Source organism: Serinus canaria, chromosome 1A (assembly GCF_022539315.1).
Source record: "Serinus canaria isolate serCan28SL12 chromosome 1A, serCan2020, whole genome shotgun sequence".
Taxonomy (NCBI): Eukaryota; Metazoa; Chordata; class Aves; order Passeriformes; family Fringillidae; genus Serinus; species Serinus canaria.
In genome coordinates this window covers 13,431,573-13,458,711 of record NC_066314.1, presented here as the reverse complement: position 1 = coordinate 13,458,711, position 27,139 = coordinate 13,431,573, and the positions used below count along the sequence as shown (strand labels likewise).

The following is a 27,139-nucleotide window of genomic DNA, read 5'->3' as shown; positions in this document are numbered from 1 at the left end:
CAAGTTTTGCAGCAGTGATTGAAGAAAGGATACAGTGTAATATCCATCCTAATTTGACTGTCCTTGCACACTTCCTAAGACATCAGCCTGAGGACATATTTACAGCATAGCTCTCCTCCAGATACAGCACCACATTATGGACTTTATATACATAAGATGCTGAGTGCACAATTTTGCTACACAGAGCATCATCATTTATTATCAGGAATCCCTGCAGAACAAAATACATCCCTGGATTAATATAAATTCATTACAGTGACCATTACAGCTTTGTTTATTAAAAATATCTAAACAAGTGCCTCTAAAAATCTCTCACATGCCAAAGGAAAATGTTGGAAGATAATTGTTGAAGAACCTTGCCTCTGTCTGTAGGAAAATGGTAGCAGAAACAATTTAGCTGAGCTCACATTTAAATTGAAGAACATTATTTCTTGGTGTGGTTCCTTCTGGAGGGAGAAGTTCACCCCCATATATGTTACAAATCCTGATTTCAACAAGCCAGTTGAACAGTCCAAAGCCAGTTTTACAGAGAATAGAGGACAGATACAGCACAGAAATCAAGTATTTGAGTTTCCCAGGATTATTTCTCTTTCAACATTGTGACAGTACTCCCACCATGTACAGCTGCAAGAGTTGTATTTAATTTTTTCCAAACTTAAAATATATCCTCCTCACCAGCCAATAGTGATTTAACATAGCTCTGTTCAGCACAGTACCATTTTCTATTAATACTCTGAAATGCCCTAACTTTACAATATTTCATTATAGATACAGCTTAAGATATGTTCATATGAGCTAAATTAAACCATTATTCAAGATCTGGCACAATGTAAGGTGCCAGAAAGAGCCAACAAGATGCTGACAAAAATTCTGTCTGAGCAAATCAACATTAATTATTCCACTGAAGGCTTGAAGATATATCAGCAGAACTCTGTCATGAAAAATTCCATTTAAAAACAAAGCAAAACAAATCAAAGAAAGTGTAGTATTTTTCTGACTTTTCCAGTTTCTTGCTAAGATTTAGATAAAAGACTGATCTGATAAAAATAAGTTTTGCGTTTTACTAATCAGCTTTATATTAAAGCAGAATTTAAAAAAAAAGTTAGGCTTTGTCTCTTGCAGCAGAGAGATTTCACCATAGAGATTTCACAAAGATAAGGACAGATAACACAGATAAAGGATGTGTTAAGGGGCAAAGTCCTGATGTGACACCATAGAAGAAAATTTTGTGACAAAACATGGGAGATTTGCATATAAAGATAATTTCAAATCATCACGTGATCGTGTTGTCACATTGATGGGACACACCACAAAAGGAATTCTCAGAAGGAACTAAGGAAGGGTTAAGTCTGGACAATTTCAGAAAAATAATTTTTTATTTAAGGGGGATGTGAAAAAGGTAGACCAGCTTTCTAAACTAGCAAGCACATTTAGATCAGTCTTGTCAGTGGAAGAGAACAGACTGGGTTGTCTATGCAGCAACAAACAAGCAGAGATAAAAGGGGAAAAGCTACAGAGAAACCTTAGAAAGAATATGGAAATTAATTTTTTTTTGCTGTGATGGGGAAGTTATGGTAAGAAGATAACTTTGTGTCCAAGAGACTGAACAAAAGCAAGCAGAACATCTAAGACAAGAATTAGTTGCAAGTTCATGGTGGCTAATAGCAACAACAGCAATTACCATTGCTATTTGCAGATTTTGGTAAAAAACAGCACTCAAACAAGATGGCAGAGGGAAGTGTACACGAAACTCCTGATATATGGAGTCTCTTGATGTTTCCAACTTCTTCACAGACCTTTCCCTGTTCTAGGGAAACCCTTTTCCTCCTGAGAAAACTAATGAAAGTAGTTTCCCAGAATCTCAGAATGGGTAGAGCTGGAAGGGACCACAATGGGTGTCTGGTCCAACCTCCCCGCTCAGCCAGGGTCAGCCTAGAGTACATGGCACAGGATTGTGACTGGATGGTTCCTGAATATCTCCAGCAAGGGAAACCCCACAGCCTCTCTGAGCAAGGAATATATATTTATATATATAAAATTGGTGTTTTTCTCTCATGGAATGGCATAAAACAAGAGCATGCTGATGTCAACAGAGACTCAGAAGGATAACCAAATTAATGTGGCTCACAGGGACATTATGGATACACCAGGATCTATATAGAATGATGTCAGAAATACCTAGATCTCATTCCTAACCTTACTCTTTAAAATTTTTTAGACATTCTTATTTCTACCAAAATCTGACTGGTGAAACCCAATGTGTCTGAATCATATTAACAGTAGTTATACAATTTTTTATTTGTTTATGATCAAACAACAACCTAAGTTTTAATTTGCCAGTGGTTTTACAGAAAAGGCTAACTGAGCAGCTTTCTTTTTTTTTTTTAGTGCAGTAGAGTAGCATTGTTAATAGGTAGTTATTTTTCCATATGCCTGATAAGCAGAGAGTGAGACAACAATCTTTCAGTTGTGCAGCAGCTGTGGCTGTGACAGGAACTGGATTTGCTGCTTTGGAGCAAATACAGAGAGTGTTCTATACTACCAAGTGTATAATGCCATATACTACCAAGTGTTATAGAGTGTTATATACCACCGAGTGTTCTAGAGTGTAATATACTCCTACAAGTGCTCTATACTACCAAGTGCTCTATATTACCAAGCCCTACTACTACCAAGAGTGTTCTCCCAGCTCAGAACAATTCACGGACTCACGGAATCCATTAGGTTGGAAAAGACCTTTGAGATACCAAGCCCACGCTCTGACCGAACACTGCCCGTGCCAACCAGACTGTGAAAAACGCCAATCACTTGTTTTTTAACATTTTAAAAGTTTAATGATAGTAAAATGGTTATAAACATAGCAATATAATTAGAGTAATGATAATTTGGACAATTTGGATTAGGACAATATGAGACAATATAAACAAAGAGTTACGGACGTCCGGGTACCTTTTTCTGGGCAGCATAAGCCCAAAAGAGGACACACATTGAGAGAGGATTAACCCTTAAAAGCAATAACGTGTTGCATATTCATACATCTCATACATGATGCATAAATTCCATTCAAACACAGGATTCTGTCTGGTCATCGTCAACTGCTTCCTCTTAATCCTAACAGCGTCTTCATGACTGAGCGAGGTGGGAAGAAGTTCGTTTCTCCTTGTAAGACAGCAATAAATTCTCTTTCTCTGAAAGATTTGGGTGTGGCTGCTATCTCGCTGCGACACCTTTCTTTAAAAAAAAAAGTATAGCATAGTTACATAGCATAGTTTGTATTTTAACAATTTGTTATAACTTAAAACTGCATTTAACACACTCCTTAAGAAAATTAATACGGCATACCTTTAGAACATAACACATATAATATTCATTTTAATATTTGCGAAAAGCCAATCATAAAAAACGCATTTTTCGCACAGACGCTGGCACCACATCCAGCCTTTCCCCGAGCTCCTCCAGGGACGCTGCCTCCACCACCTCCCCGGGCAGCCCGTTCCGATGTCGAACCACCCTTTCCGTGAGGAAGTTCTCCCTGATGCCCGAGCTGAACCTGCCCAGGGAGATCGAGGCCATTCCCTGGGGGAAGGACCCGACCCCCGCCAGGCTACAAGGCCCTGTCAGAGGCCGGGGGGGGGTAAAGTCACCCCAGCCTCCTCTTCCTCCTCTCTGCGAATGACAGACAAATGCGGTTCGAAAACCTCAAGTATTTCCTCGAATGAGAATACCAGTTAAGGCTGTAATGAGTATAAAAGAAAGCTTTTGGAAAGCAGGTGTAACTTCATATGTAATCCCTGATCAACAGCAACTTTGAAGAAGGATTTTCTGTCAGAAAGTGTCATGCTCTTCCACTAAGGCAGCCGGCGCCGAACGTCGGCAGTGGGGGTGGACGGAGATCGGGGTGCTCGGGAAGGCCGGGAGGTCCTTCCCCACACGGGCATCAGCCCTAGGCCCTGGTAAAAGGGACCGCAGGGCGCAGCTGCTGCCCCGGAGCGAGTGCGGGAGCAGGTGCGGGCGGGAGGGCCCCGGCGTGCCGGTGGTGCCGGTGCCGCTGCCGCCTCCCCTTTCCCGGAACCGCGGCTGCCGAGAACCGAAACCGGGGTCCCTCCGCGCCTGCGCGCCGCCCCCGCTCGCCTCGGCCCCGCCGCCCGTTCAGCCGAGCGCGCGCCGCCGGCCACCGCCAGAGGGCGCTCGCCGGCCGCGCGGTGACGTCACCGGGCCGGCCCCGCCCAAACCCCAATGAAAGAGAACGTGCGGCGCGGGACGCTCCCCGCCCGCCCCTCCCCCTGCACCGGCCAGCGGCGGGACCAATCAGAGCCCCCGCGGCGCCCCGATTCCGTCCCCCTCGTGGTGACGTTAGGGTACCGCCCACGGTGGCAGAGCGGCCCAACCAATCAGCGTCCCCGCGCGCGCCCGCCCAGGCCGCGATCCCGTGTTTCCGCCCCGCCCCCTCTCTCCGTGCTCCCCCCGCTCAAAACGCCAGCGGTGGCGGCGGAGCCCGGTTCTGTCCGTGCGGGCGGTGGCGCCTCCCGGGGCTCGGCGACATGGAGTGCGCTGCGGCGGGAGCCGAGTTCAACATCCTCCTCGCCACCGACTCCTACAAGGTGGGCACGGACAGCCGGGCGGGAGAGAGGGGGTCACCTCTGCGGACACCGGACCCGCCGGTGCACGCCGTCCGCGGGACGCCGAGCCAGGCCGGTCCCGCCGCCACTGGCCCCCTGCCCGCCTGGCCGGGGCTGGGAGATCCCCCGGGGCGCCAGTGAGGGTGCCTGGCCTCACCCGGGCGGTGCGGGGGGGACGGCGCAGGCCTGGCCGGGGCTGCCCCTTTTGCCCCCGGCAGCCCCGAGCCGCTGCCCGCGGGGTGCCGGGGGCCGCGCAGCCGGGGGGGCAGCGGCGGGGCCAGAAAAGAAAGTGAAAGCGGGCGGGGTGGGCGCCGCCATCCCGCCGCCTCTGGGCGCGGGGGGCGGCCATGGCGGGCACGCGGGAGGCGGGGGCCGCCCGGCCCGAGCATCGTCCGGCCCCGCCGCGTTGCCCGCCCCCCGCCCTGGCCGGGGTCGGGGAGGGCGCGCACGTCGCTGCCGCGGGGCAGTCACTCCTTCCCTCTCCCGCGTCGCGTCCCTCCCGCTCCGTCCGCCGCTCGCTGCCTGCGGTCGTGCGCCTGGCGGTGATGCAGCGCGCTCCGGTAACCGGCTGGCGCAAAATACGTGTTTGCTAGCCCTGTGCTTAGCTCCCGGCCACTGCGGTGTCACATTCTCTAGGCAAGGTAGAGGCTCAGAGGGGAGAGGCGCACCGCGCGGCCCTCCCTCCCTTCGTTTTTGGAAATAGCGGGGCTGACAGCAGTGAGAAAGTGCAGGCGCCCTGTCCGCGCTCCGAGCCGGTGTTCTCTGCCCTGGCAGCTCCTGCCGTGCCTCGCAGCGAGTGTGCCCGGGCCGGAGAGCTGCCCCTGCGCCGCGCTCATGGGAGCGCTCAGCCTCCGCATCCTGGGCAGACCCGCGTGTGACTCCCCCTGCCTGGCTGGACACGTGTGCCCGGCCTCTCCGGGGCTGGAAGGCTCACTTATTTCCTTCAGGAGCTGCCTTGCAATGTGACGAGGTTGTTGTAAACAAAACTACAGTAACAGTCCCGGTTATCGTTGTAAAGCATTTATTGTGTTTTAGCTCTTTGAGCGTTGGGATGCTGGGATGAGTTTCAGGGATGAGGGTACTTCTGGATAGAGGAATTGAAAAAGCAAAATCTATGTTGTGACCAGGTCTTGTTACTGAGTAACTACCAAAGTACAAACGTCAGCAGTTGCTGACTTGTGGTGATATTATTATTACTATTATTTTCATTATTGTTGTTATTACTATAAGTCACATCAAGGCATAAAGAAAGTTAACAGCTATTGTCGCTGTTTGTGGGAAGGAGTTTTGGAAGGTGGGGAGATGCTGATAAATCTTGGAGCAGCTCAATCAGAGCATCCTGGTCTGCGACAGAGGACTTGCAAAGCTGCTTCCATTCTGGGTGTAATCTGACTACAGTGCTCTTTATGAACCGGGTTTAAGCGTTTGTTATCTAACTTATTCAAATATGAAAGATGCACTTTTTTTCCATGTTTGCGACGAATCACATTAAATACTGCAGGCCTGGGTTAAAACAGTATCTACTTCAAATCTAATTTGCACACTACTTTTTCTAAATGCTCTGGGTGTGCTCAAGGATTGGTGGCAGTTCAGCACACTGGAGGGACATAAAACCAGTTTGCTTCTGTTTTGTTTGCTGTCTCATAGTATAGATCACTTGGTAACATTCCAGGAGTGGTAGACGTCTTAATGACGTCAAATAAAGCCCTGAGGTGTTTTTTGGGTTTCTTTCCCAGTTTAAAACCAAATTTGGATGAGGTTTTCTGTGGCAGCTTAGGAGCATTTTGTATTATATTTATAGCAGTTGCCCCCCTCAGCTGCTTTGTTAGGGCTATTCAAATTGTCTGTATTTCCATATGCTTTTTTCCAAATCTTAGGAATTGCAGTGTCTCTGAACAATGCTTAAACAAGTAGCTGCTTTTATCTTGTTAGGTCATATGAGCAAACATCACTTATCTTCTCCCTGGATGATACTGTTGTTTCCTAATCAATGAAACACACTTAGTGAGAGCACTTTCAGTAAAATTGCACTAAAATATCTGGTAGTTTGCAATGTCAAGCTTTTTACAGAAGTTACCAAACACTCTTACTAGCAATTAAAACAGCGAGAGTTGATTGGGGAATTTTTTGTTTTCTTTTTATTTCGTTTAGATAGTTCTGCTGTATCCACAACTGTAGCATCTGTTTGTGTATGCAGAACTGTCTGTACATAACAATTAGACTGAGAAAAAACATGGATCAGCTCAGAAGTTTACACGGTGATCTAATTGCAGTAGGTGCCAGTCCATACAAGCTAATGCTGGTGACAAAAATCACATGGAAATAAGCACCTGTAAAAGGAAAAATACATGCAGACCATAGTGAATGGTACAACCTTAGCTTAGGCAGTTGTCCATTAGAAAAAAAGTTGTGGCATCTCAGGGTCATGTCTGTCACAACTTGTTTGTTTGAGTACTAGCTCCAGTGTCCTAGTTCTCTGTTGCTGCAGTTGGAAATTTGGGGTGAAAAAGCAACTCATTACTGGTTTAGTGCCTTTACAATTTCAGAAACAAAGTAATTCAGTAGGCAAAGATTTGTCTGTTGAGAGCCCACCCAGCCTCCCCTCCTTCTGCACTATTTTCCTGTCTGCATGTGCATCATAGGACATTTCCTCTTAAACAATAGAGATTATTAAATACTCAGTTTCAAAATCTTTCAAGTGTTTTTGAAAACTGCTGATTGCTAGTAAATGCTGGTTGCTAGTAAAGTGAATATTCCTAGGCAGGAGTAGTTCCCAGTAGGTGAATATGCTCTGGTTCCAGTACCAAGCTTCTGTTATAGACTGGAAATTACTCATTGCACAAGTGCTCCTGGATTTTGAGGCTGGGCTTCAAATGATACTGTTTATCTCTAAACCCAATAACAAGATAAATCTTTTTACATCACTTAGATTCTTCTTCCTGTGTACTTTGTTTTGTATTCTTAAGCTTTTACAAGTCCCCCAAAAGTATAATTCCTCTTGTATGCTGGGAATTATATGCCATTCCCTCCGAGTCTGGGCATGGGCATTTGGTATAGTGTGTGTGCAACGTGCTGATAAGTAACAGCACTCTTTTTAATTCTTCTGATCATGAGACTCTCAAGAGATTCATCAATGCAGTGTTATCTGGGGAACCTCATTGTCTTTATGTGCACTACAGCAATGGCATGTCTATTAATGAAGTTTTCTGCTGGTGACTTGGCATTACTGAAAAGGGGAAGTGTTTGAAGTCAAAGTCCTTGTTGATAGAAAGCTGCAAGTGAGGGGATATCAGCTGGCTCCTTGAAAATCACTGTATGTGTGATGTGATATCTTAGTCTTGTGTCTACAGCAAGACACAATTTATATAGCTCCATCTATACAGCTAGCAATATATACATTATACAGCATTCTGTAGCATTCTTGCCCCTCTGTGACAGTGGGGTTCTGTTCACTCTCTGCCCTTCCCCAGTGAAAGGGTCCATTTCACTCTCAGTGCCTCATTTGTCTGACATCATTGACACACCTCCTCTGCATTTTCTTTCTCTCTGATTCCCAGTGCTCTGTGTAGCCTATATTTGTTTATTTCTGCACAGGCAAGAAATATTCCAGAGTATAGGCAGTATGAAACTGTGTTGAGAGGATCAGCTTGGCAGAGCTGTGCTCTGCAGTGGGAAGACAGCCGTGACTGGCACGGACCAGGCCTGGGTTGGGTGGACCATGAGCTGCAAGTGTGGAAAGCCTATTGACTGAACCTTGTTTACTGGAGTAATAATAGCTTATTTTACTTTTGCCAATGAGATCTGTTACTGTTGCTTGGCATGTTTCGTAATTAAGCTGATAGTTATAATAAGCTGCCATGCAATTACCTCTTAGGAGGAGCTGACTTGCTATCTAGACTGTAAATGAGATCTGTTTCAGAATTAATTTCTTTCTGGATGCTTCAAGGAAACCCAGAATGTATGTTTTAATTCTGTATGCCTTACATGTTGAATTTTAAATATTTGTCACTTCAGATGACTTTTTACTCTGCGTGGATGTAGGAGAGCACTGAGTTCTGAAGCCCTTCACGTGAGTGTGTGTTTATTCTAGGCTCTGACAGCCTGTATATTTTTTATTTAGAAGACTAGAGGTATATGAGGAAGAAACATGAGTACTCTTTAACCTACTGGATTTGACTAGTACTTAATGACTGCAAAATATTCTTTACAGCAGCCCATATATATATTTTTTTCTAATTTAAATCTTGTGGTGGGAGTGTGAGTGTGTTATCTCCTGTAATTCTGCCAGTGGAAAGCATCGGAAGCGTCTGGCTCGATACTCCTTGTAAGACACAATCTTCACACTCTCTGGCTTCATTATTTTCCAAGTTTTGATTTGCAGTCACATGGTCCTGTTACAAACCCCAAGACACCATTGCTCAAAAGGAGCATGGCAACTGTAGAGTATTCAGACAATTTTTAAATTAATGGGAAGCAGCCCTTCTAGAAGCACTGCAGCTTTCATTGTTGGAAAGGTAAATGTTTTTCCTTTTTCATTAAGAAGCAGGAAACTTAGCACAGCGTGTGTGGTAGTACAGCAGACTAGTGACAAATGTGTAGATAGTAAACATAAGGCATTTTGTCATCTCTTTTGTGATAATCTTGGATGTAAAACTGCTGGCTTGACTGAGGCAGAGTTAATTTTCTTCCTTGTAGCTGGTATGAGGCTGTGTTTGGATTTGTGCTGGAAACAATGCTGATAATTCAGGGATATTTTTGATTTTGCTGAGTAGTGCCTGCACAGAGTCAAGACCTTTTTCTGCCCCATACACCATCCCACCAGCAAGGAGGCTGGGGGTGCACAAGAAGCTGGGAGGGGACACCAGGACAGCTGACCCCAGCTGACCCAAGGGATATTCCATGCCACATGACATCATGCTTAGTGAATAAAGCTGGGGGAAGAAGGAGTAAAGGGGGGAACGTTTGGAGTAGTGGCATTTGTCTTCCCCAGTAACTGCTACACAGGCTGGAGCCCTGCTTTTCTGGGAATGCCTGAACACCTGTCTGCCTGTGGGAAGTGATGAATGAATTCCCTATTCTGCTTTGCTTACATGCAGAGAAGTTCTGCTTTCCCTGTTAAACTGTCTTTATCCCAACCCATTAGTTTTCCACTTTTACCCTTTGGTTTCTCTCCCTTGTCTCACTGGGAGGAGTGAGTGAGTGGCATTTGGGGCTTGGTTGCCAGTTGGGGTTAAACCACAACAAAACCCATGATAGTCTTTAGTGGTAAAGCAATCTGCTGCAAAATGTAGCTGGTTTTAAGCACTGTGGTTTGTCTGAGAAATTGAGAACACTTTCAGTTCCAGTGCTTACACCTGACCTTGTGTTTTAAATGAATGTGGACCTGGTCATGTAAGCATCTCTGCTGATAATGCACAACTTCCATAGGAATTCAATTGCTTGCATGTGCTTTCCTTATTTTTCAATACACATATAAGAAATGATGGATGAACTCAAATATGGAGACATTAGAAGTGGTACAAGGTCATCATTCAGTCATAACCTCCATTAGCTTATCTCTCTCATCTCTTAAGAGCAGCTATCTCCCAATATTCTCACTTTGGTTCTTGAGCATTGTCTCAATCTTAGGCATTCTAATAAAGGGCCTGGCGTCTCTCTAAGGCTTTTTTTTTTCTCCTATGGTAATCTGAAGCTCATATAATCAAAATAGTAAGATTCTACTTGACTCTTATATTTTTTTTAACTCACTTAAGAATGTCTTGCACTTTACCTGCTGTTGTTGGATGCCCTTTCTCTTGAATTATTAGAGATTGATTCTTCTGGCATTTCCTCACTTGTTCAAATAAATTTATCATTTAACCATACTGGCTTTTGATTTGGTTTTCATTTCCACTGTTGTGGTGCACATTCCCTCTGTGATTGCTTCAATGCTACCAAAGCATCCCTGTTGAATATAACTGTTAGTCACAGTTGTGTTGGGTTTTTTCCTGAAGAGGGTCATAATGCCTTATCACTGCTGTTAACTATCTCATCTCAGTGAGGTATATCTGATAGAGCAGCCCCTTTGCTCCTAAGTCCTGGTTCATCTCCTTATTGTTGCTAATAATGTTGTTTTCCGTGTAGGTTTTTGGCAAACTTTGCTTTTAGCTGCTCTGTTGGCTAAATCTTCTAAGGGTTTAGGTAAAGCAGTATTTCATCACATGGCCTCTTTCCACAATATTTGCAAATAATATGTAATACCACAGCTCCTGGAAGTCTTGGGGTGCTTTGCAGAAGTCTCCCCGGTGTAAATACCAGCAATGCCACTGCACTAAAATTGGGTAAGGTAATGGGGGTGAGTAAGGCTGACTGGGGGTGAGGATCCCCCAAATGTCTCTTGCAGATCAAGGCTTGCAGTACAGTGACCAAGCTTTGGCCCCTATGCTGCAGACCTGCAGTGTCTTGGCCAGGTGGCCCAGAGTCCAGGCCATGCTACTTCTGCTTTACCTGCCACCTGTCCTGATTCTCTGTGGTTGTGTGGCACTATGGGTTTGGTGGCCAGGTTGTTCTGTACCCGTTTAGCACTAAGGATTTTAAGGATTTTTCAAAATAGCTCCAGAAGGTTCAAATACTGTCTTACTTGAAAAGGTATCATCTTGTTACATGAGAGTTAGAGTACAGGCAGGATCCTGCTGGGTGAATGTTTGGGGGTTTGCTTTCTCCACTGTAGACAGGGCTTGGAAGCATCTTTCTGATGGTTCATGTTGGCATCTGACCTAGGGGAGCATCAGGAATTACCACCAGAGGAGATTTTGGCCACACCTGACTTCTCATGTCCTATCTGTTTTTCCCATGTTTTCAAGTGGTTGAATTCCATAGGCTTAAATAACCTTTTAAAGTAAGTTTGCCACAATATCCTGTACAACAAAGCTTGTAGATTATAAGCATATTTATATTTTTATGTCAAATATCTTCTTATTTAGCTTAGAAAAATGCAGCATTTACCTCATACTATTTTATGATGAATACCCATTAATTCCTTTTTCTTAAATTTTAACTCTTAATGTTTGGGGTTTTTTGATGATCTAAATGCAATTTGTGGTTCACGTTTTTTTTCCTCAAAAAACTTGATTTAATTAAATAGATGTAGTCCTTGTTGAGAATATTCTTTGTTCAGAATATACCTTTATTTGCATTAAATTAAACAGGAGCTATCACAACTGGAATAAAAGTGCTCTATTTCAGTCATAGTACATAATCTTGTAGGTAGTAGTGCTGAGGCTGTTTGTCATATGTTTTATAGACAAAACCTAAACCACAGCCTTTGAACTAAACATCAAAAGGCCTTTGAAGATACTTGGGAGAGTTGTTTTCTTGTAAGGGTCTCTTAATCCCAATAGAGGCTTTTGTTTGCTTTTCTGTTTGTTGGTTGGGGTTTTTTCCTTCCTGAAGAGAAGGGCTTTGCTACTGACTTTAAAGTCACTCCTACTTATCAAGAGCTCATCTGTACAAGTCCTGCTTTTGTCATCCCCTAACTGAAAGCATAGAGTTATCAATACTGCCTTAATCTCTTAAGGCACATAAAATTTAATATCAAATATTGCACATTGCCTCTGGTTGTTCTTTCTACTCTCCTTTAGGATATAGAAAGATGCAAGTCTTTATCAGACAACAAGGAAAGATCAGGCATTTTTTTGAAGCATAGTTTTCATTGTCCAAGTGCCTTATAGTGTTGTATCAGGTTTTTTCTTATTGGTTGGTTTGTTTTGTTTTCAGTTGCATTCTTTGTGTCTTCTGTGAACTGTTCCCACTCCTAGACCCTGACCTTTTTTCCCCACACTTTTTTTTACCACCAGGCATTTCACTCCATGCCAAGCCTCCTGAGCACCACTATGGCAGATGGGTATTATGTGGTAGAAGCCCAGAAATGACAGCTAAAACAATCAGCTGCTGTGACATTTTGTGGGCAGATATTCCTGATAAGTGTGGTGCTCTGTCTGAGGGCTTGGGAGCAAAACAGATGGCCAGATAACTCAGCAGGGGTTATAGGTCTTGTGCTTAATTTCTAACACACCTATACAACATAGAATTAAAGAATACTTTGGGTTGAAAGGGACCTTCAAAGGCCATCTAGTCCAGCCCCTTTGCAGTGAGCAGGGACATCTTCAACTAGACCAGTTTGCTGAAAGCCCCATCCAACTTGACCTTGAGAGTTTCCAGGGATGGGTCATCTGTCAACTCTCTGGGCAACCTGCTCCAGTGTTTCACTAACTTCATCACAAAATATTTATTATGTCAAGTCTGAATCTAGCCTCCTTTAGTTCAAAACCATCACTCCTTGTCCTGTTGCTGCAGGGCCTGCTAAAAAGTGTGTCCACATCTTTTTTAAAAGCCCCCTTCAAGTAGCCAGTGGTTGGGAAGTGTGGTATTTTTAAGATTGTGATTGTGCCTTTAAATATTCAGTAATATTTAAAAGGGTGTCTCAGCTTTGTAGGTAAAATGAACAGCTTTGTGGGTTGTCAAAAGAGGTATCTTTAAAATTACAGCTGTAAGGTTTGCTCAGATGTAAATATTTTAATTGCCAGGGAGGTGTATTTTTACTGTTTAAATAGTTTTTAGTGTGAAGAATATAATTGAACACTACAAGTGTGACTTGCAAAGCTAGTTCCTTATTTCCTTCAAGTACTTACAGCAACTTAATCAATAAAATTATATTTCTGTCAAACAGGAAACCTTCATAAATGTTTTAATCCCTAGAAGTAACTTTCTTCTGGACACTAGCTAGTATGTATTTTCAGGTTAAGATCTAATCTTATGTCAGAAAAGATAGCTCAACCTGTGATGCAGTGTTTAAGAAACCTGAGTGGGGTTTTTTTTAGGTTGAAACTGTCAGCAGGGTAGTCAGGAGGAGCTGTGTCCCCAGGTATGCAATATAAAGGATAAATCTGATAGCATTTCAGCCTCATTTCAACTCTCAAGTTCTGCTTTGCAGCCAGAGCACTGTGTTTTGTGATCATGCTTCAAAGCAGAGCTAGAATAAGTCCCTAAAAGAATGTACTTAAATGCAGTAAGAAAAGGTGACACCAGCTCAGTGGGTGCACTGTGCACCCTAAGTTAATTTGGGCCTGTAACCATTTAGACAGAGAGAAACACGTGCAGGAGGAGATCCCTTTGCACTGTCAAAGTCGAATATATTTTCAAGATGTGAGTGGAAGATCACACAGATTTTCATTACAATGTAGGTGTGGCTTCTGTAACTTGCCCATAGTTGGTAAGTTGTATAAACTTCTTAAAGGAAACCTGAGTGTCCTGTCTCATTCAGGCATAGTTTTCATTGTTTGAACTGTTGTGATGAGGACAGCAGCATTGCTTTGGTTTGCTCTCAAGCTTGCCACAAGGAATTGAGATATTCATGTGAAGAATTGCTCCTGGGACATGTGCTGTGTACACTTGCAGCTGCTGAGCTCTGTGTCCTCCAGCCTTTACTCTGAAATCACAAACTCAAAAGTCCAGTACCAGTTGTAAAATGGGGCAAAATTTTTCATGATGTTGCTGTAGCTTATCTTGGTGGCACCAGTGGGAAGGGAGGAGTTCCCACTCTGTGTCTTTACAGTGCATGAACATTCTAAGGATTTGTTACAGATCTTTTTCTTAGAGTACATTTAATATAATTTAATACATAATGTGTGTGTGTTCATATACCCACTAGGTAGACATGTCAAATGGAGCCTTTTGGTGTTTGCTCCATAGTAAAGAAGTGAAGATGGTGTGTGTGTGTTTTCTTTTGTGCAGGGATTTTGTTTTCCTTTAAATGTGATGATATCATGCAAAGAGTTTTCTTTGAGCTGGCAGTGTGATGTACTTCTTGGAAGTTCTGCATAGAACTAGGAAAGGGCATGCTATAATTTGTGAAGCAAGACATTTTTTAATAGCTAGAACTAAATCTAAAAGCCAGGTTTTGTCTTTGGGTCTAACATTGCTACTCTTAGGCATTCTGCTTTTGAGTGGCTGTGGAATTGTAACAGAATAGGTCTGTGCTCCGTTAAAAGCCTGTGGTGCTGTGCTTTGTTTGAAGTCAGGGCAGAAAACTTGCAATGACAAGCCTGGGTTTTATTTGATTGGCCTTGTAAACCTCATACAAGCAAAGACAATAGAATGATCTTTAAATTGACCTTTCTTGAATGTTTCCTTGCAGCATTGGAAACACAACCATAACAGTCTTGTCCTGGTATAGGAGAACCAAGAAAATCAGTTGAGTAGTTAATTTTCCAGTCAGAGTGAAATACTACATTTGAATTATATTTGAGAGGAGAAGGGAAACTTATTTTAAAATCCTTTAACATACAGTTTTAGGAATATAGGTAAGGCAACCTTCAGATATTTTTATTTGAGAATGTCTGGGATGTGTTTAAAAAATCAGGACAAGAAGGAAGAAACAGTAAAACTATCCCTTTTCCAATTCCTTGCGGTATTAGAAACAAATTTTTAAGGTTGAGTAAGTAACAGCAAGGAATGTATAATGAATTCATACTTGAACCTGTAAATATGGGAGTTTGAAAATAATTCAGACATGAGTTTCCAACCATTTGAATTTTGTTCTGATGTACAATATTGGTTTCTCAGCTGTAGGAACAGTTTTTCCTTATGGAATGTATAGACTTGTTCACAGACTTCTCATGATGATTTAAGAAAACTCTTGATACCTTCAACATTGGGGATACTTTACCTTGATTTGTGTGTTCTTTAATTTAAACATTGATAGTGCAAAGTTTCTGTTATTGTGTATTCTTTTTGTTCAGTATGGAATTAAGGATTTTGCATGGAGTTTGCTTTTTATACATTAGGAGATGAAATTTGGCAGGTTTAAGGTTTTAATTGTTTATTAGAGTGTACTTGTTTCAAATGCTGTTATTACTCAAAGTAAATTTCTGGCTAGATTTACTATGAGGAGCTCTGAAAAGCTGTAATAGTTGAATTCAGCATAACATTGTGTGTTTTATGGCCAGTTTCCATGTAATACAGGCAGCAACTTCTCATGCTTCCTTTATGTAGACATTTTCAAATTTTGAAAAAAAGCCCATCTAGCAAACTTTGTAGGGAGGTACAAACTTGAGGTAGATTTTAGCAGCATTACTGACTGTAACAGGTTTGTGAACTGGCTTTGCTGTGACCAGGGCTTGAGAGACCCACTCTGCTCACGGGGAATGGGACACTTGGGTAAAGGCCATTGCCTCTCCCTTCTTCAGTCTGGCTGGGTTTATCTGAGCTATGGCATGGTAGCCTTCCAAACTGTAGTCAAATACAAGCAGGTGTTTGGTAGTGGCATGGAATTTTGTGCTTCCTGTAGCTATTAGGCTTGGCCAAAGTGTGGCTGATCAAAAACTGACCTGGCACATTGGTGCTCGGTGCTGCTCCTAAATCCTAGCCAGTGTCTTTCCCAGTTAATCAAAGCCAGGTCATCATGGAAGAGGGGGAGATTAACCTCAGGAAAGATTTGATAAAGAAGCAAGGAATAACAGAGGGAAGAGAGTTTTTTGAACTGAAAACTGAAAGAGGTTAAAAACCTGGAAATTCTGTAAATACTTGTGTAGAATGTGAATGGATAAATAATCACAGTCCAGAAGAGCTGGGAGTTACTTTTAAGCTTTAATGTACAAATGTGATTTCTCTTCTGCTTTGTAGTGATGTTTTGAGTTCTTACTGAAGTTTTTCTTGATGTAGGTTACACACTACAAGCAATATCCACCTAACACAAGCAAAGTATATTCCTACTTTGAATGTCGTGAAAAGAAGACTGAAAATTCCAAATTAAAGAAAGTGAAATATGAAGAAACAGTTTTTTATGGCTTGCAGTACATTCTGAATAAATATTTAAAAGGTAACTGTCTCAAATTCCAGTAAGACCTTTTCTCTAATTAAATAGCTAACTTTTTCTCAAGCTTGTAGTCTTATAGTTGAAACAATTCCAGGTTATCCTGATACACCACAAGTAGTGACATGCATAATATCTTATTTATGTGATTGTGAAAAAGTTGTCCACCCTCATAAATTGGAATTAGCTTCTTAATCCAGACACCTCTCTACTATCTTTATTTATGCCAATGGTATATTAAAAATGAAAAGGTGTTCATGTTGCAACTTCAGTGGGCAAAATTGAAACAAATGGAAAGAGACCAAAGCTGTGCATAGAGTCACCAGCAGAGAGAAGATTTGATGGAAAATACACTTTGCATTTTGAACATTAACTTCAGTTTTGTGTTTACTGGTTTGTTTACTGTGTAAACCAATAATGGTTTTAAATTTCCTTAAATTAAAATTAATTTTCCTTAAATTTTGGATGGCCCTCAGCTTTGATCGTTGAGTATGGCAGCTACATGTGAAAGTGATTTTTATACTGATAATTTTATGAGTAACATGTGAAAATTCCTTGGTGCTGTTTAAGATCTTTTTTGCCTTATGTACAAATATCACCTGTTCTGACCTGAGTGCATGTTGCCTTCTGCCAAGCTTTAAAGGAAAACTTTAGTCATATGTCTTACATGTTTTTGTCTTGATCCAATAAACATCTCTGCCAATTCCACCAAAGACTGAAATTCCATTGTAATCAAAACACTTGATATTTCTGTTTCTTTTGTCTTTAGCAATCTGAGGGTTGTTCTCTAAGATAGATGACTGGCCCTACAGCAGCAGCATGCTTATTCAAATAATGTGGTTAGTCTGCTGGTTCCTAGCACAATGGTCAGTCAAAGGTTGGTTGCAAAGTCTCTCCATGGGGAATCTCCCTGGAATGGCATAGCTTAACCCTTGTGCTAGATATGTCCTTGCTGCATGTACCAGCTTGCACAATCAACACATTTCCTCTGCAAAAAGCACTGCTGTTAAACCTCTTGACTGGTTTTTGACCGTCATAAAACAGTAATAATCTCAAAAGTTTCCTGAGTCATCTGCAAACCAAAAGTGTATTTTACCCTCATGGTTTCTTGAGCATTCTAATCTGTATAATAAATTAAAGTTTGGTTTAAACATTGTGCATTTCACATTTTCTTAATATCTTTGTTGAAGGCAAAGTAACTTTGCTGTACCTAAACCTTTTTGTTATTTATTTTATCAGTTGATGAATATTGCAAGTTTCTAAGCTTTAATCTGTTTCTGAAACTCCAGGTAAAGTGGTGACCAAAGAGAAAATCAAGGAAGCCAAAGAAGTATATAGGGAGCATTTTCAAGATGATGTCTTCAATGAAAAGGGATGGAACTATATTCTAGAGGTAAAAAAAATTGTGAAAATATTTGGAGATCATTGTGATGGATTTCTGAATCAACAGTAGAATAACTATGGCAGTATCTCCTTTTAATCTTGATAGTAAAGACTGGATAAATTTAGCTTTTCATGTTTGGTGTACAGGGAGTAGCAGCTGTCAAAGAATAATCATATAATTGTAATTCCTTAGAGAAAAGTAATTTTCATCCTTTCAGATGCCAGATGTGGCTTTGCAGGTAATAAGGATTTATGGCTGCTGTCAGCCAGCTCCTGTGAGTGAGTGAGTGGGGGCTTGTTGGCAGCTCTCCATGTGTGATACAGCACTCAGTGCTTGCCTGCATCATTTACATTTCTCTCTCTAACTAATCATTACAGTGTTTACTCCAATGCAGAAAGCATTGCAACTTCTTGGGTATATAAATAGTTGGAGAAAATACATGTTTTGTTCAGTTGTTTTATAAAATTTTCAGAGACATGAGTGTTGAATTTTATAAAATACAAGACTTGAGCACTTCTGACACACAAACCCTTTCAACTTTAGTCTTTTCACAATTATCCTGTTCCCCTTTTGTTTAAAAAAGTGTTAGACTTCAAGTAATTGCAGACATCTCTTCTCTGTAAAAGCAGCAGATTTAGACTAATAGCATTCATTAGAGCTGTACTAATCTCTGCAGAGTAATTAAATGCTTGGTTTCATTGTGGGTTTTGGTGAGTGAATATTTTTGGCATTTGAAAGCCCCCTTTTTCAGTCCTCTGCATTTATATTTCCCTGGATACCCTAAGTGTATGTACTTTTATGGTGGCATCTCTTTGTTAATCTATCTGGATGTCATCCTGCCACTGGGGTGGACTGTAGGTGTGCAAGAGAAGAGTGACTTTCAACTGAGTGTTGCAAATGGCAACAAGGTAAATAAGCCCACAGTTTTCTAAGAGAGAATTATGGAGAGGTTTGTAGAGAACTTGCAACCAGTTCAAATAACTACAAATGTGAATTCAATCCCTATTTGTGTTTAAGCTACATTATACATTGTGAACTGCTTTCATCTGTGTTAAAGTAAGCTTGATCCCTCTTTGGGTAAACAGAATTGATACTTTTAATTTGCATATCTGTCCTCACTGAGTTGTAATGTGGCTTGTCTAAGTCCATTCAACTTTTGTTCTAGTCAAAATAAGCATTCCTGCATACCTTCTGTGTATATTTATTCCTTTGTCAGGTTTTCTTATTAAAATTGTGTGTGTGTATTTATATCTATAAAAACCCAAACATGATTTTCATGTCTTGATCTCATCTACTGGTGGCTCTCAGACTGGAAGTGTATGTACTCTTTGAGTCTTTGTGTGCCCTTTATGCACAGAGTCCCTGCTTCTGCTCTCTGAATTCCAGTGTATGTTCACACACCTGCCACTGGTTCTCCCTAGCTCAGTTGCCTCAGGTGAGGTAGGTGAAGTGGAGGGTGCAGTGGCTGTGTGAGTGAAGTGCCAGGATGAATTTGAGATGTACACCTATCAGTTTGTACTTGAGAGTAAATGAAAGGGTAAATACTGATAGGGTGAAGGGCTGGAAGAAAGTAAAGGATTTCCTGGAGAGAACAGTGGGCTGGTGTAAAGGCTGGAAGTTGGCAGGAATCGATGATGAATGACAGAGATGGAAGTCCTGAATTGTACAAGTCAAGCCTATCCAAAGTTTTTGCAAAGGGCTATAATACAGAGCTATGGCATGATCATATCTTTTTTTTTCCATGGGCAAAATCAACACCTACAGCAACTTTGAAATATTTTCTTTTTTTTTTCCTCACTTAACTATACTTTTGCCTTTATTGAATCGTGAATAAATTATTTTGAGCCTTTTTGAAGGCTTTGTTGTCTTTTGTTAATCCATTATCTTCAAATCTGACAACTAGACCCTGTGTGATATATAAACACAGTTTGCTTTGGGTTATTACATTTTTGCATAAACTTTTAAACTGTAAGGTAGAATAGATTTCTGATGTCTGAGTACTGGAGAATATGTTTTGGTGCTACTTATGAATCTGTAATTTCTCTGAATTGATGCAGTGTTTGTTGCCTTTAACAGGATATCTCATGGAAAGCTTTCTGTCAAAATATATTACCATCCAAAAACATTTTCAGTATTGCCAGTACAGCTTGCAGAGCTCTTTGAGAAAGTTATAATTAGTCTTCTAGAGTTGCTATTTGCAGGTTACTCTTTTTCAAAAGGCATATTTTACACAATGTCTAGTCCTTTGGGGATAAAAGACTGACAAAGGAGTGACATTCCGATGTAAGACTTCATGTTTAAGAAGTTTAAGTAATTAAGATGAAAATAGTCTCTAAAATAGTGATTAAATGGATCCTGCTGTAATAAATGAACAAAGCACACATTCATACTAAGCAAAGCTAGTGGATTTTTAAAAAAATATGAATAGTAGCTAAACTTTTTTTAGCTTACTAGATATGAAAGCATTGAAGAAACTGAGTAGTAAGTATTTCTCATTCTGTGGGTAGAACTTAAGTATTTTTATAGAATGCTTAAGTTCTACCCTTGGGCTCAATTTGCCCAAGGAATACAACTGATAACCATTAATTTGTTTTGATGAAGAGACTGGGTTTTAAGTTACAGGATTTCTGTCCTTTTTTGATAAATGGGGGTTTTTAAAATTTATTTGGACTGGTGGGTTTATATTTAGAGTAGAAAGAAATTAAAAAGAAGAAAGCTTTTATTCATTCATAGCCTTTTATCCCTTGCAGTTAAAGAAAAGAGCTGTAAGTCCTAACCCTTTCCTGTTGTCTAACAGCATTACTGTTCCTTACACAGAAATATGATGGCCATCTTCCCATAGAAATAAAGGCTGTTCCTGAGGGCTCTGTAATTCCCAGAGGAAATGTTCTTTTCACAGTAGAAAACACAGATCCAGAGTGCTACTGGCTCACAAATTGGATTGAGGTAAGTTCTGGAAATTTAGCACCTTTTTTCTAAGTACATATTAATGCACTTAAATTGAAGGTTGAATCCTGAATTGCTTTACGGGAAATCTCTGGCAACTTTCATTTTCTATTTTAATTCGTTTCTGGAGTCATCTTACACAGACCTTTTCCCCCCAGCTGGCAAGGGATCATAATAATTGTACAGGAAGTTCACAGCAGAGCAGTACTTTTATCTATAAAAAGGAGGGTGGGGGGAACTGTGTGTCTGTAGTTTGCTAGTGATAACTCCTGAGAAGGTCAATACCTTGCCTACCTTATAAAGGCTAATTACTTAAGCCCTAAAGCAAACTGTTGGAAGCATCAGTGCTTTCTGAACAGGGAATGAAAGTAAATAGAGCTTTTTGTGCCTGAATAAATGCCAGGTGGGCATTGTCAAGCTCTAAATAAATATGCACCTAATATTATGATGGATTTTGTTTTAGACTATTCTTGTGCAGTCATGGTACCCAATCACAGTGGCTACAAATTCTAGAGAGCAGAAAAAGATTTTGGCCAAATATTTGCTGGAGACTTCTGGCAGCTTGGAAGGACTGGAATATAAACTGCATGACTTTGGCTACAGAGGAGTTTCTTCACAAGAGGTAAAACTGCTTGTCTGGCAATTTGAAAACTCTGATTGTTCCTATCTACGAAGAGTTGTAGATGTGTCTGTTAACCTCTGTGGCCCTGTTCTGCTCTGAAATTGCAAATGCACAGAGCACTGTGTTTGGACTAAGTGTGGAGGGGGAAGTCTGGCACGGGGGTGGGTACAATGTCTGAACTGTGAGCACTTAGCCTGGGAGAAGTTTTCTCTGTATTCCCAGTGTAAGTGAATGGAGAGAATATTGATGATGTGGGAATTGAGTCAGAGTCTTGCTGTTACAAACTAGTGCTAGGTGGTGACTGGAGGCTTTTGAATTTGGCATGGTAACTGACAGTTGCATCTTCTCCAGACTGCAGGAATAGGAGCTTCAGCTCACTTGGTGAACTTCAAAGGAACAGACACTGTAGCAGGAATTGCATTAATTAAAAAGTACTATGGTACAAAAGATCCAGTTCCAGGATATTCTGTTCCAGCTGCTGAACACAGGTAAGATACTAGTCTAAACCTTTCTAAGAATAGCTTAACAAAATGTAATTCTTTTCTTACCCCTCTTTGTATCAGAAATACACAATACAGTATTAGCCATGACTGATCCAGCTGTTGAAGCTGCAGTTCTGTACTGATGCCTCTGTATGTTCTAGGGGCACATAAGTAGCATGGTTGTTCTTAGCTATAAATGTATTTTAAATGTTTTTAACCTTCTTATTGGTGTCTTTTTAGAATAAGCTTGAAGGTTTGTAGTCTATAGATATTTAGGATTCACATTATGAACTTCAAATTTTGTCTTAAAGATAAAATCATAAATTGACAAACTCTGAGTTGCAGTTCTGGACTCTCATTGTTCATGTTCTCCCTCCAGAAGAGGCAGTTGCTCTCAAGCTTCCCATCAGTATAACTTGTAATGGAAAATCCTTGCTGTATCACTAAGAATGGTGAATGAGTGTTTTTAAGAGTAAGGAAACTGATGTCAAACATTTGAGAGAGAGAGAGAGAGCTCTTTTTTTCAGATCGTGTCCTGTACAAGGTTGAGAGTGAATGCAAATCCTTGAATTTCAGTTGCATGTCTACACACTGAAATGAGAATATAAAACAAGCTTGGTTGTGTGTTTCATAGTGAGCACAAAACCCAGCTAAATATTTACTGTTGATTTTAAATAGTTGTTATTCACTTAGGATTGCAAGAAAGGCTTACATGAATAGCCCTTGTAGGGTAGTGATCATCTTTAAAGCAGCACTGCTTCATAGAACTTCTGTACCATTGCTGTAGTGCCACTCTAGAACTCCTGCCTGACCAATAGACATGACAGTTTTTGTCTGAAATTTCTGATGATCAAAACAATGATAAAATTTTTGGTAATGAAAGCAAAAACAAACACCTGGAGTCAAGATCAAGTGTCTTTTGCCCAGCATATTAAAGTGGTGGCATTAGAGCAGAGAGCTTAAACTGCCCTACCTGAAGTTTGCACCACTAAATGTGACTGCAGTCACCCTTTCCAAGTTAATACACAAAAAGGGTCTCATACAAGAGGCCCAAATTTTTACAGAATTGTTTTACTGTTTCACAACCTCCAATACAGGGTGGTGTTGTGAGCATGGTGCTTGCCCCTGGTGTGTCAGCAGGGCTCTTCTGAGACTGCACCAACCTCTGTGAAATAAAGTTTGTTTGTCTCCCTGCTACCATGATCTGGGACCTGGCCACACAGCAGATAATGCTGGAATTTTAAGGTAAAAATTCAATGCCCACTGACTCTTATGTTGTGCATGAGGCATTTTAGGTCTTTGCACACAAGTTACTAAAGTCACTTATGTCAGCTGTTCTGAGCAGCTACTGCAGATCAGCTGCATTCAGTAACTGCTCTCAGCAGCTCAGGTTTATGTGCTCTCCTGTGGCCTTGTACTAAGGGTAATGTTCTGAGGTTCCTCCAGAGGACTGTTTGTATAAGTGAGAATATTCATTTTATATCACTATTAAAAAAGAAAATAAATTCTGTTTTCTTCTTTAGATTTTTCTAACACATGGCGAGGTGCTTCATTCTCGACTTCCCGTTTTGTAGTATGAAGTTGTCAGAGCAGATGTTCTGTTCTTGCATCTGTAGTCCCCTAACTGCCTGAATTAAGTCTGTTTATTTAGCATATAGTATCTTTATAATCCATGCAACACAGAGCTGATAAGCACATAGTTTCTGCTGTTGTGTAATCATACTGCTTATCATTGCCTTGAACTGATGCTGGTAGGAAATACAGAATGACATGTAAATCCAATTCTAATATGAATTTTTCAATTGCCTTTGCAGTACCATAACAGCTTGGGGGAAAGATCATGAAAAAGATGCTTTTGAACACATAGTAACACAGTTTTCTTCAGTGCCTGTGTCTGTGGTTAGTGACAGCTACGACATTTACAATGCTTGTGAAAAAATATGGGGTGATGACCTAAGGCATATAATTGAAGCCCGAAGTCCAGAGGCACCACTTATTATTAGACCAGATTCTGGGAATCCCCTTGACACTGTTCTAAAGGTAATCCTTCCTTGAAGCCATTTGTATACAAGATTGGGAGGTCAATTGTTTGTTTTGTAATGACTGGCTAGCAAACATATAAGGCTCTAACTTGGTATGCATTGTATGTATTTGATGCTGGCTAATTTGGAGCTATGAAAAATGTAAATGTTTACTTCACCCCAGTACATGTATGGAAACTCTTTTGCAGTCCAAATAGTTTCATATTTTTCATCAATCCCATTCTTGCAAATGGTTCTTGAAGCTTTTGCAAATTACCAGTTTTGGTGATGTAGTGATGTTGGAATGCTTTTATAAAGAGAAACTTTTATCACTTAACAAATGCAATGGGAAACCACTTCAGTGCTAGTAAATGCCAGGCCAATAACAATTCTTACTAGTAAGTTTAGCTATCTTGGCATCCCATGTTAATGTAATTCACAATTTTGTGCTATAAATACATGTGTAGCCCTCTTCTCTCTTTAATAAGATGTGCATTTAAGTCAGTAGCACTGACTCCACATTGAAAAATGCTTCTTGCCCTATTGCTCTTTAGAAAGCATAATGATTGTTTCAGTTCCATAATAAAAACTGTTGATACCTCTGAATTTGAGTAACTGTCAGCACTGTCCAAGTCAGAAGGTAGGGGCAATGTTAGTTACACTGGTACTCTATCAAATTAGATCTATGCAGATTTAACACTTTTTTGTTTTTCCCCCTTTGGGATAAGTGGCATATTACAGATTGGAACTCTGAATGACCTTTATCAGAGCTGATGAGAAAATCTCCTTGCTGAAGTGTTTCATTTTAAATATTTGTGGCTTACAAAATTGTGAAAAACTGAAAGGCTCATCCACCCTCTTAAGGGAAGTCAAAAGAAGAGTAGGATCTTCAGCTGACACATTCATAACAAAAAGTCACATCAAGCAAAGGGAGAAAGGGTGGAAGCATGGTTCTTATTAGCTCCTGGGTGCAACTTCTTAAAGACCATATTGTCTGTGCCTGCTTTAAGGGCTTCCACCACAATGGCTGGCATGCTTTTTTTTGTGTGTGGATAGATTTAGAGCATGGTTATGTGGGTATATTTATGGACTTATTTTAATTTTTTAAAAAAAGCATGACTCAAATGTGGAAATTTGGTTTTTTATTGGAATGGCAGGTTTTCATTTTAATTTTGAACTATCTTCTTTCTACTTTTCAATAGGTCTTGGAGATCTTGGGGAAGAGGTTTCCCATTACAGAGAATTCAAAAGGCTATAAGTTGTTGCCACCGTATCTCAGAGTTATTCAAGGGGATGGTGTGGATATCAACACGTTGCAAGAGGTAGGAGATCCTGTTCACGTGTCAGGGTGACACTGATAAGGTTGATATTTAATCTGGACTCTGTTACAACTAGTCAGATGTTTCAGCAGAGACTGCTGACCCCACCCCTGCCCTTCATTCCAGACACTGGCAGTGATATCATAGTGCATAAAATAAGTTCATTAATCGTCCACAGGAAATTATCAAGATGCATAAAAAACCCTAAAAAGCATTTTCTAATCCCCCTGTTGTAAGCCTTCTCTTTCCACTGTCTCTCCTTTTGTTTGCTTTCATCATGCTTGTCAAGTCTCATTGAGGTCAAAATCTGGCAGTGTTTGGTCATTTCATTGATGTCTAAGGCACTCTGCATGGTCACTGTGCTGCAGCAGTAATTAACTGCTTTGGCTCATTAGTTATGTACCATCTGAAGTCTGCTTGTCCTCCCATGTTGAAGGTATGGTTTTGAAGGAGACTTTTTAAAACCTAGGGTAAGGAAAGCAAGTTCCTTGATTGAGCAACTGGTGGACTAAGGATTATTTGAAAATCCTGAAAATATGTGTAAAAGATTAGGCTATAGTCTGAGTCAAAATTGCACTGTTACTGAGACATAAGTTATTTAGTAAATTCTGCATGCTTGAAATAAGTCATAAATTCACCACTATTGACTAGAGGTAGATACTAGATAATACAGTATATCTATAAAGGTATAGACTGCAGTAGCTACAAATGACAAAGGGCATGTAAGAGGAAGAGGATTTGACTTTGTCTGGTTTGTCCTGAGTCTTTCATCTTCAGCTGTGTTAGAGTTCAAAAGTGGAAATAAGTCGAATTAAGGTTTATTTTACTTGAATTTATTGATACTTGTCATAGCTTTCTAGACTGACACATCTTTAGGTTCTTCTCACCAAAGCTGACTTTTGCTGCTTCTCAAAATTATGAGCAAGGGAGGTATCAGTTTGGGTTTTAGTTAGTCTGAAGCCATCTGCATGTCTAACGTGGGCACATAATGTGAACCTCAGTGACACAACTGAGATTTGTCATTCAGATCCCTAGAGAGCAGTTAATACTGAGATTGTAATCTGATAGACCAACTGTAGTGCAGGTTTTTTTTCCCCCTCTAATGGCCTTTAAAGTAAATTCTATTCTATTTTTTGTCCCATGTGGCTTTTTGAGAATGTGCAACTATGCTAATATGCTTAACATAACACAGGCATGAGAGGTTAGTAGCTGGAAAGAGAGTCTAATCATTAGATAGCAGGGGAAGATGCTCTGTTAAAGAGAGCAAAACCCACACAGAAGAAAAACATTTCTGGTGGTTCTGAACAATGATCTAAGAGGGCTCATGTTAGGCAAGTATGTTATGGCTGAGATTTTCATGCCTTGTGAGAGGACAGAAACTGGACTGTTCTTTCTTGTAAGGAAGCCTGGTTGTTTTTTCTAGGTTATACTGGACAAAATTCAAGGATGTTGTATAGCATTGGTTCTAATTAAATATTAAAGCAAGTATTTAAAAATCTTTGCACTAGAGTGAAAAATGCTCTGCTCTCCAAGTTCTAAATAGAGCAGGAAAACAATTGCAACAGCTAATGGGAGAGAATGGGAGGAGAATAAGCAACCCATTGTTCAGCTGATCTGCCTGTTGATATATTTTCTTTATGAAGCTGTAATTGATTATGAAACACCTACCTGTAACATGTAATAAAAGAGAGCAGAAGATCCAGTTCCCCAAGACATACAGAGCAGACAGATCACTGCTGCCCAGTGGCATCTTCTCATTTCTTCCTGACTCAAATCTTGCTGTGCTTCATGTCATTGAACCACTAGTCATTAAAACAATTTACACCCCACATGTAGCAGCAAGCTAACTCAGCCAAAAGGGGATCACTTTGGTGGTCTAGTGAATTAAATTGTAC

The 27,139-nt window shown here is 40.8% G+C and overlaps 1 protein-coding gene across 2 annotated transcripts in view; it reads left to right on the top strand.

Annotated features, from left to right (window-relative positions):
• The first annotated feature begins 4,432 nt into the window (after positions 1-4,432).
• Positions 4,433-27,139, top strand: part of NAMPT (nicotinamide phosphoribosyltransferase) — a 31,105-nt gene continuing 8,398 nt past the window's right edge. For both annotated transcript variants that reach the window (XM_030238008.2, XM_030238007.2), the window contains exons 1-8: positions 4,433-4,601; positions 16,320-16,476; positions 17,760-17,863; positions 20,672-20,800; positions 21,264-21,422; positions 21,774-21,910; positions 23,719-23,944; positions 25,128-25,247. In XM_030238008.2, the coding sequence (XP_030093868.1) occupies positions 4,542-4,601; positions 16,320-16,476; positions 17,760-17,863; positions 20,672-20,800; positions 21,264-21,422; positions 21,774-21,910; positions 23,719-23,944; positions 25,128-25,247 (1,092 nt within the window). In that variant the 5' untranslated portion in view covers positions 4,433-4,541. The remainder of the gene's footprint in view (positions 4,602-16,319; positions 16,477-17,759; positions 17,864-20,671; positions 20,801-21,263; positions 21,423-21,773; positions 21,911-23,718; positions 23,945-25,127; positions 25,248-27,139) is intronic.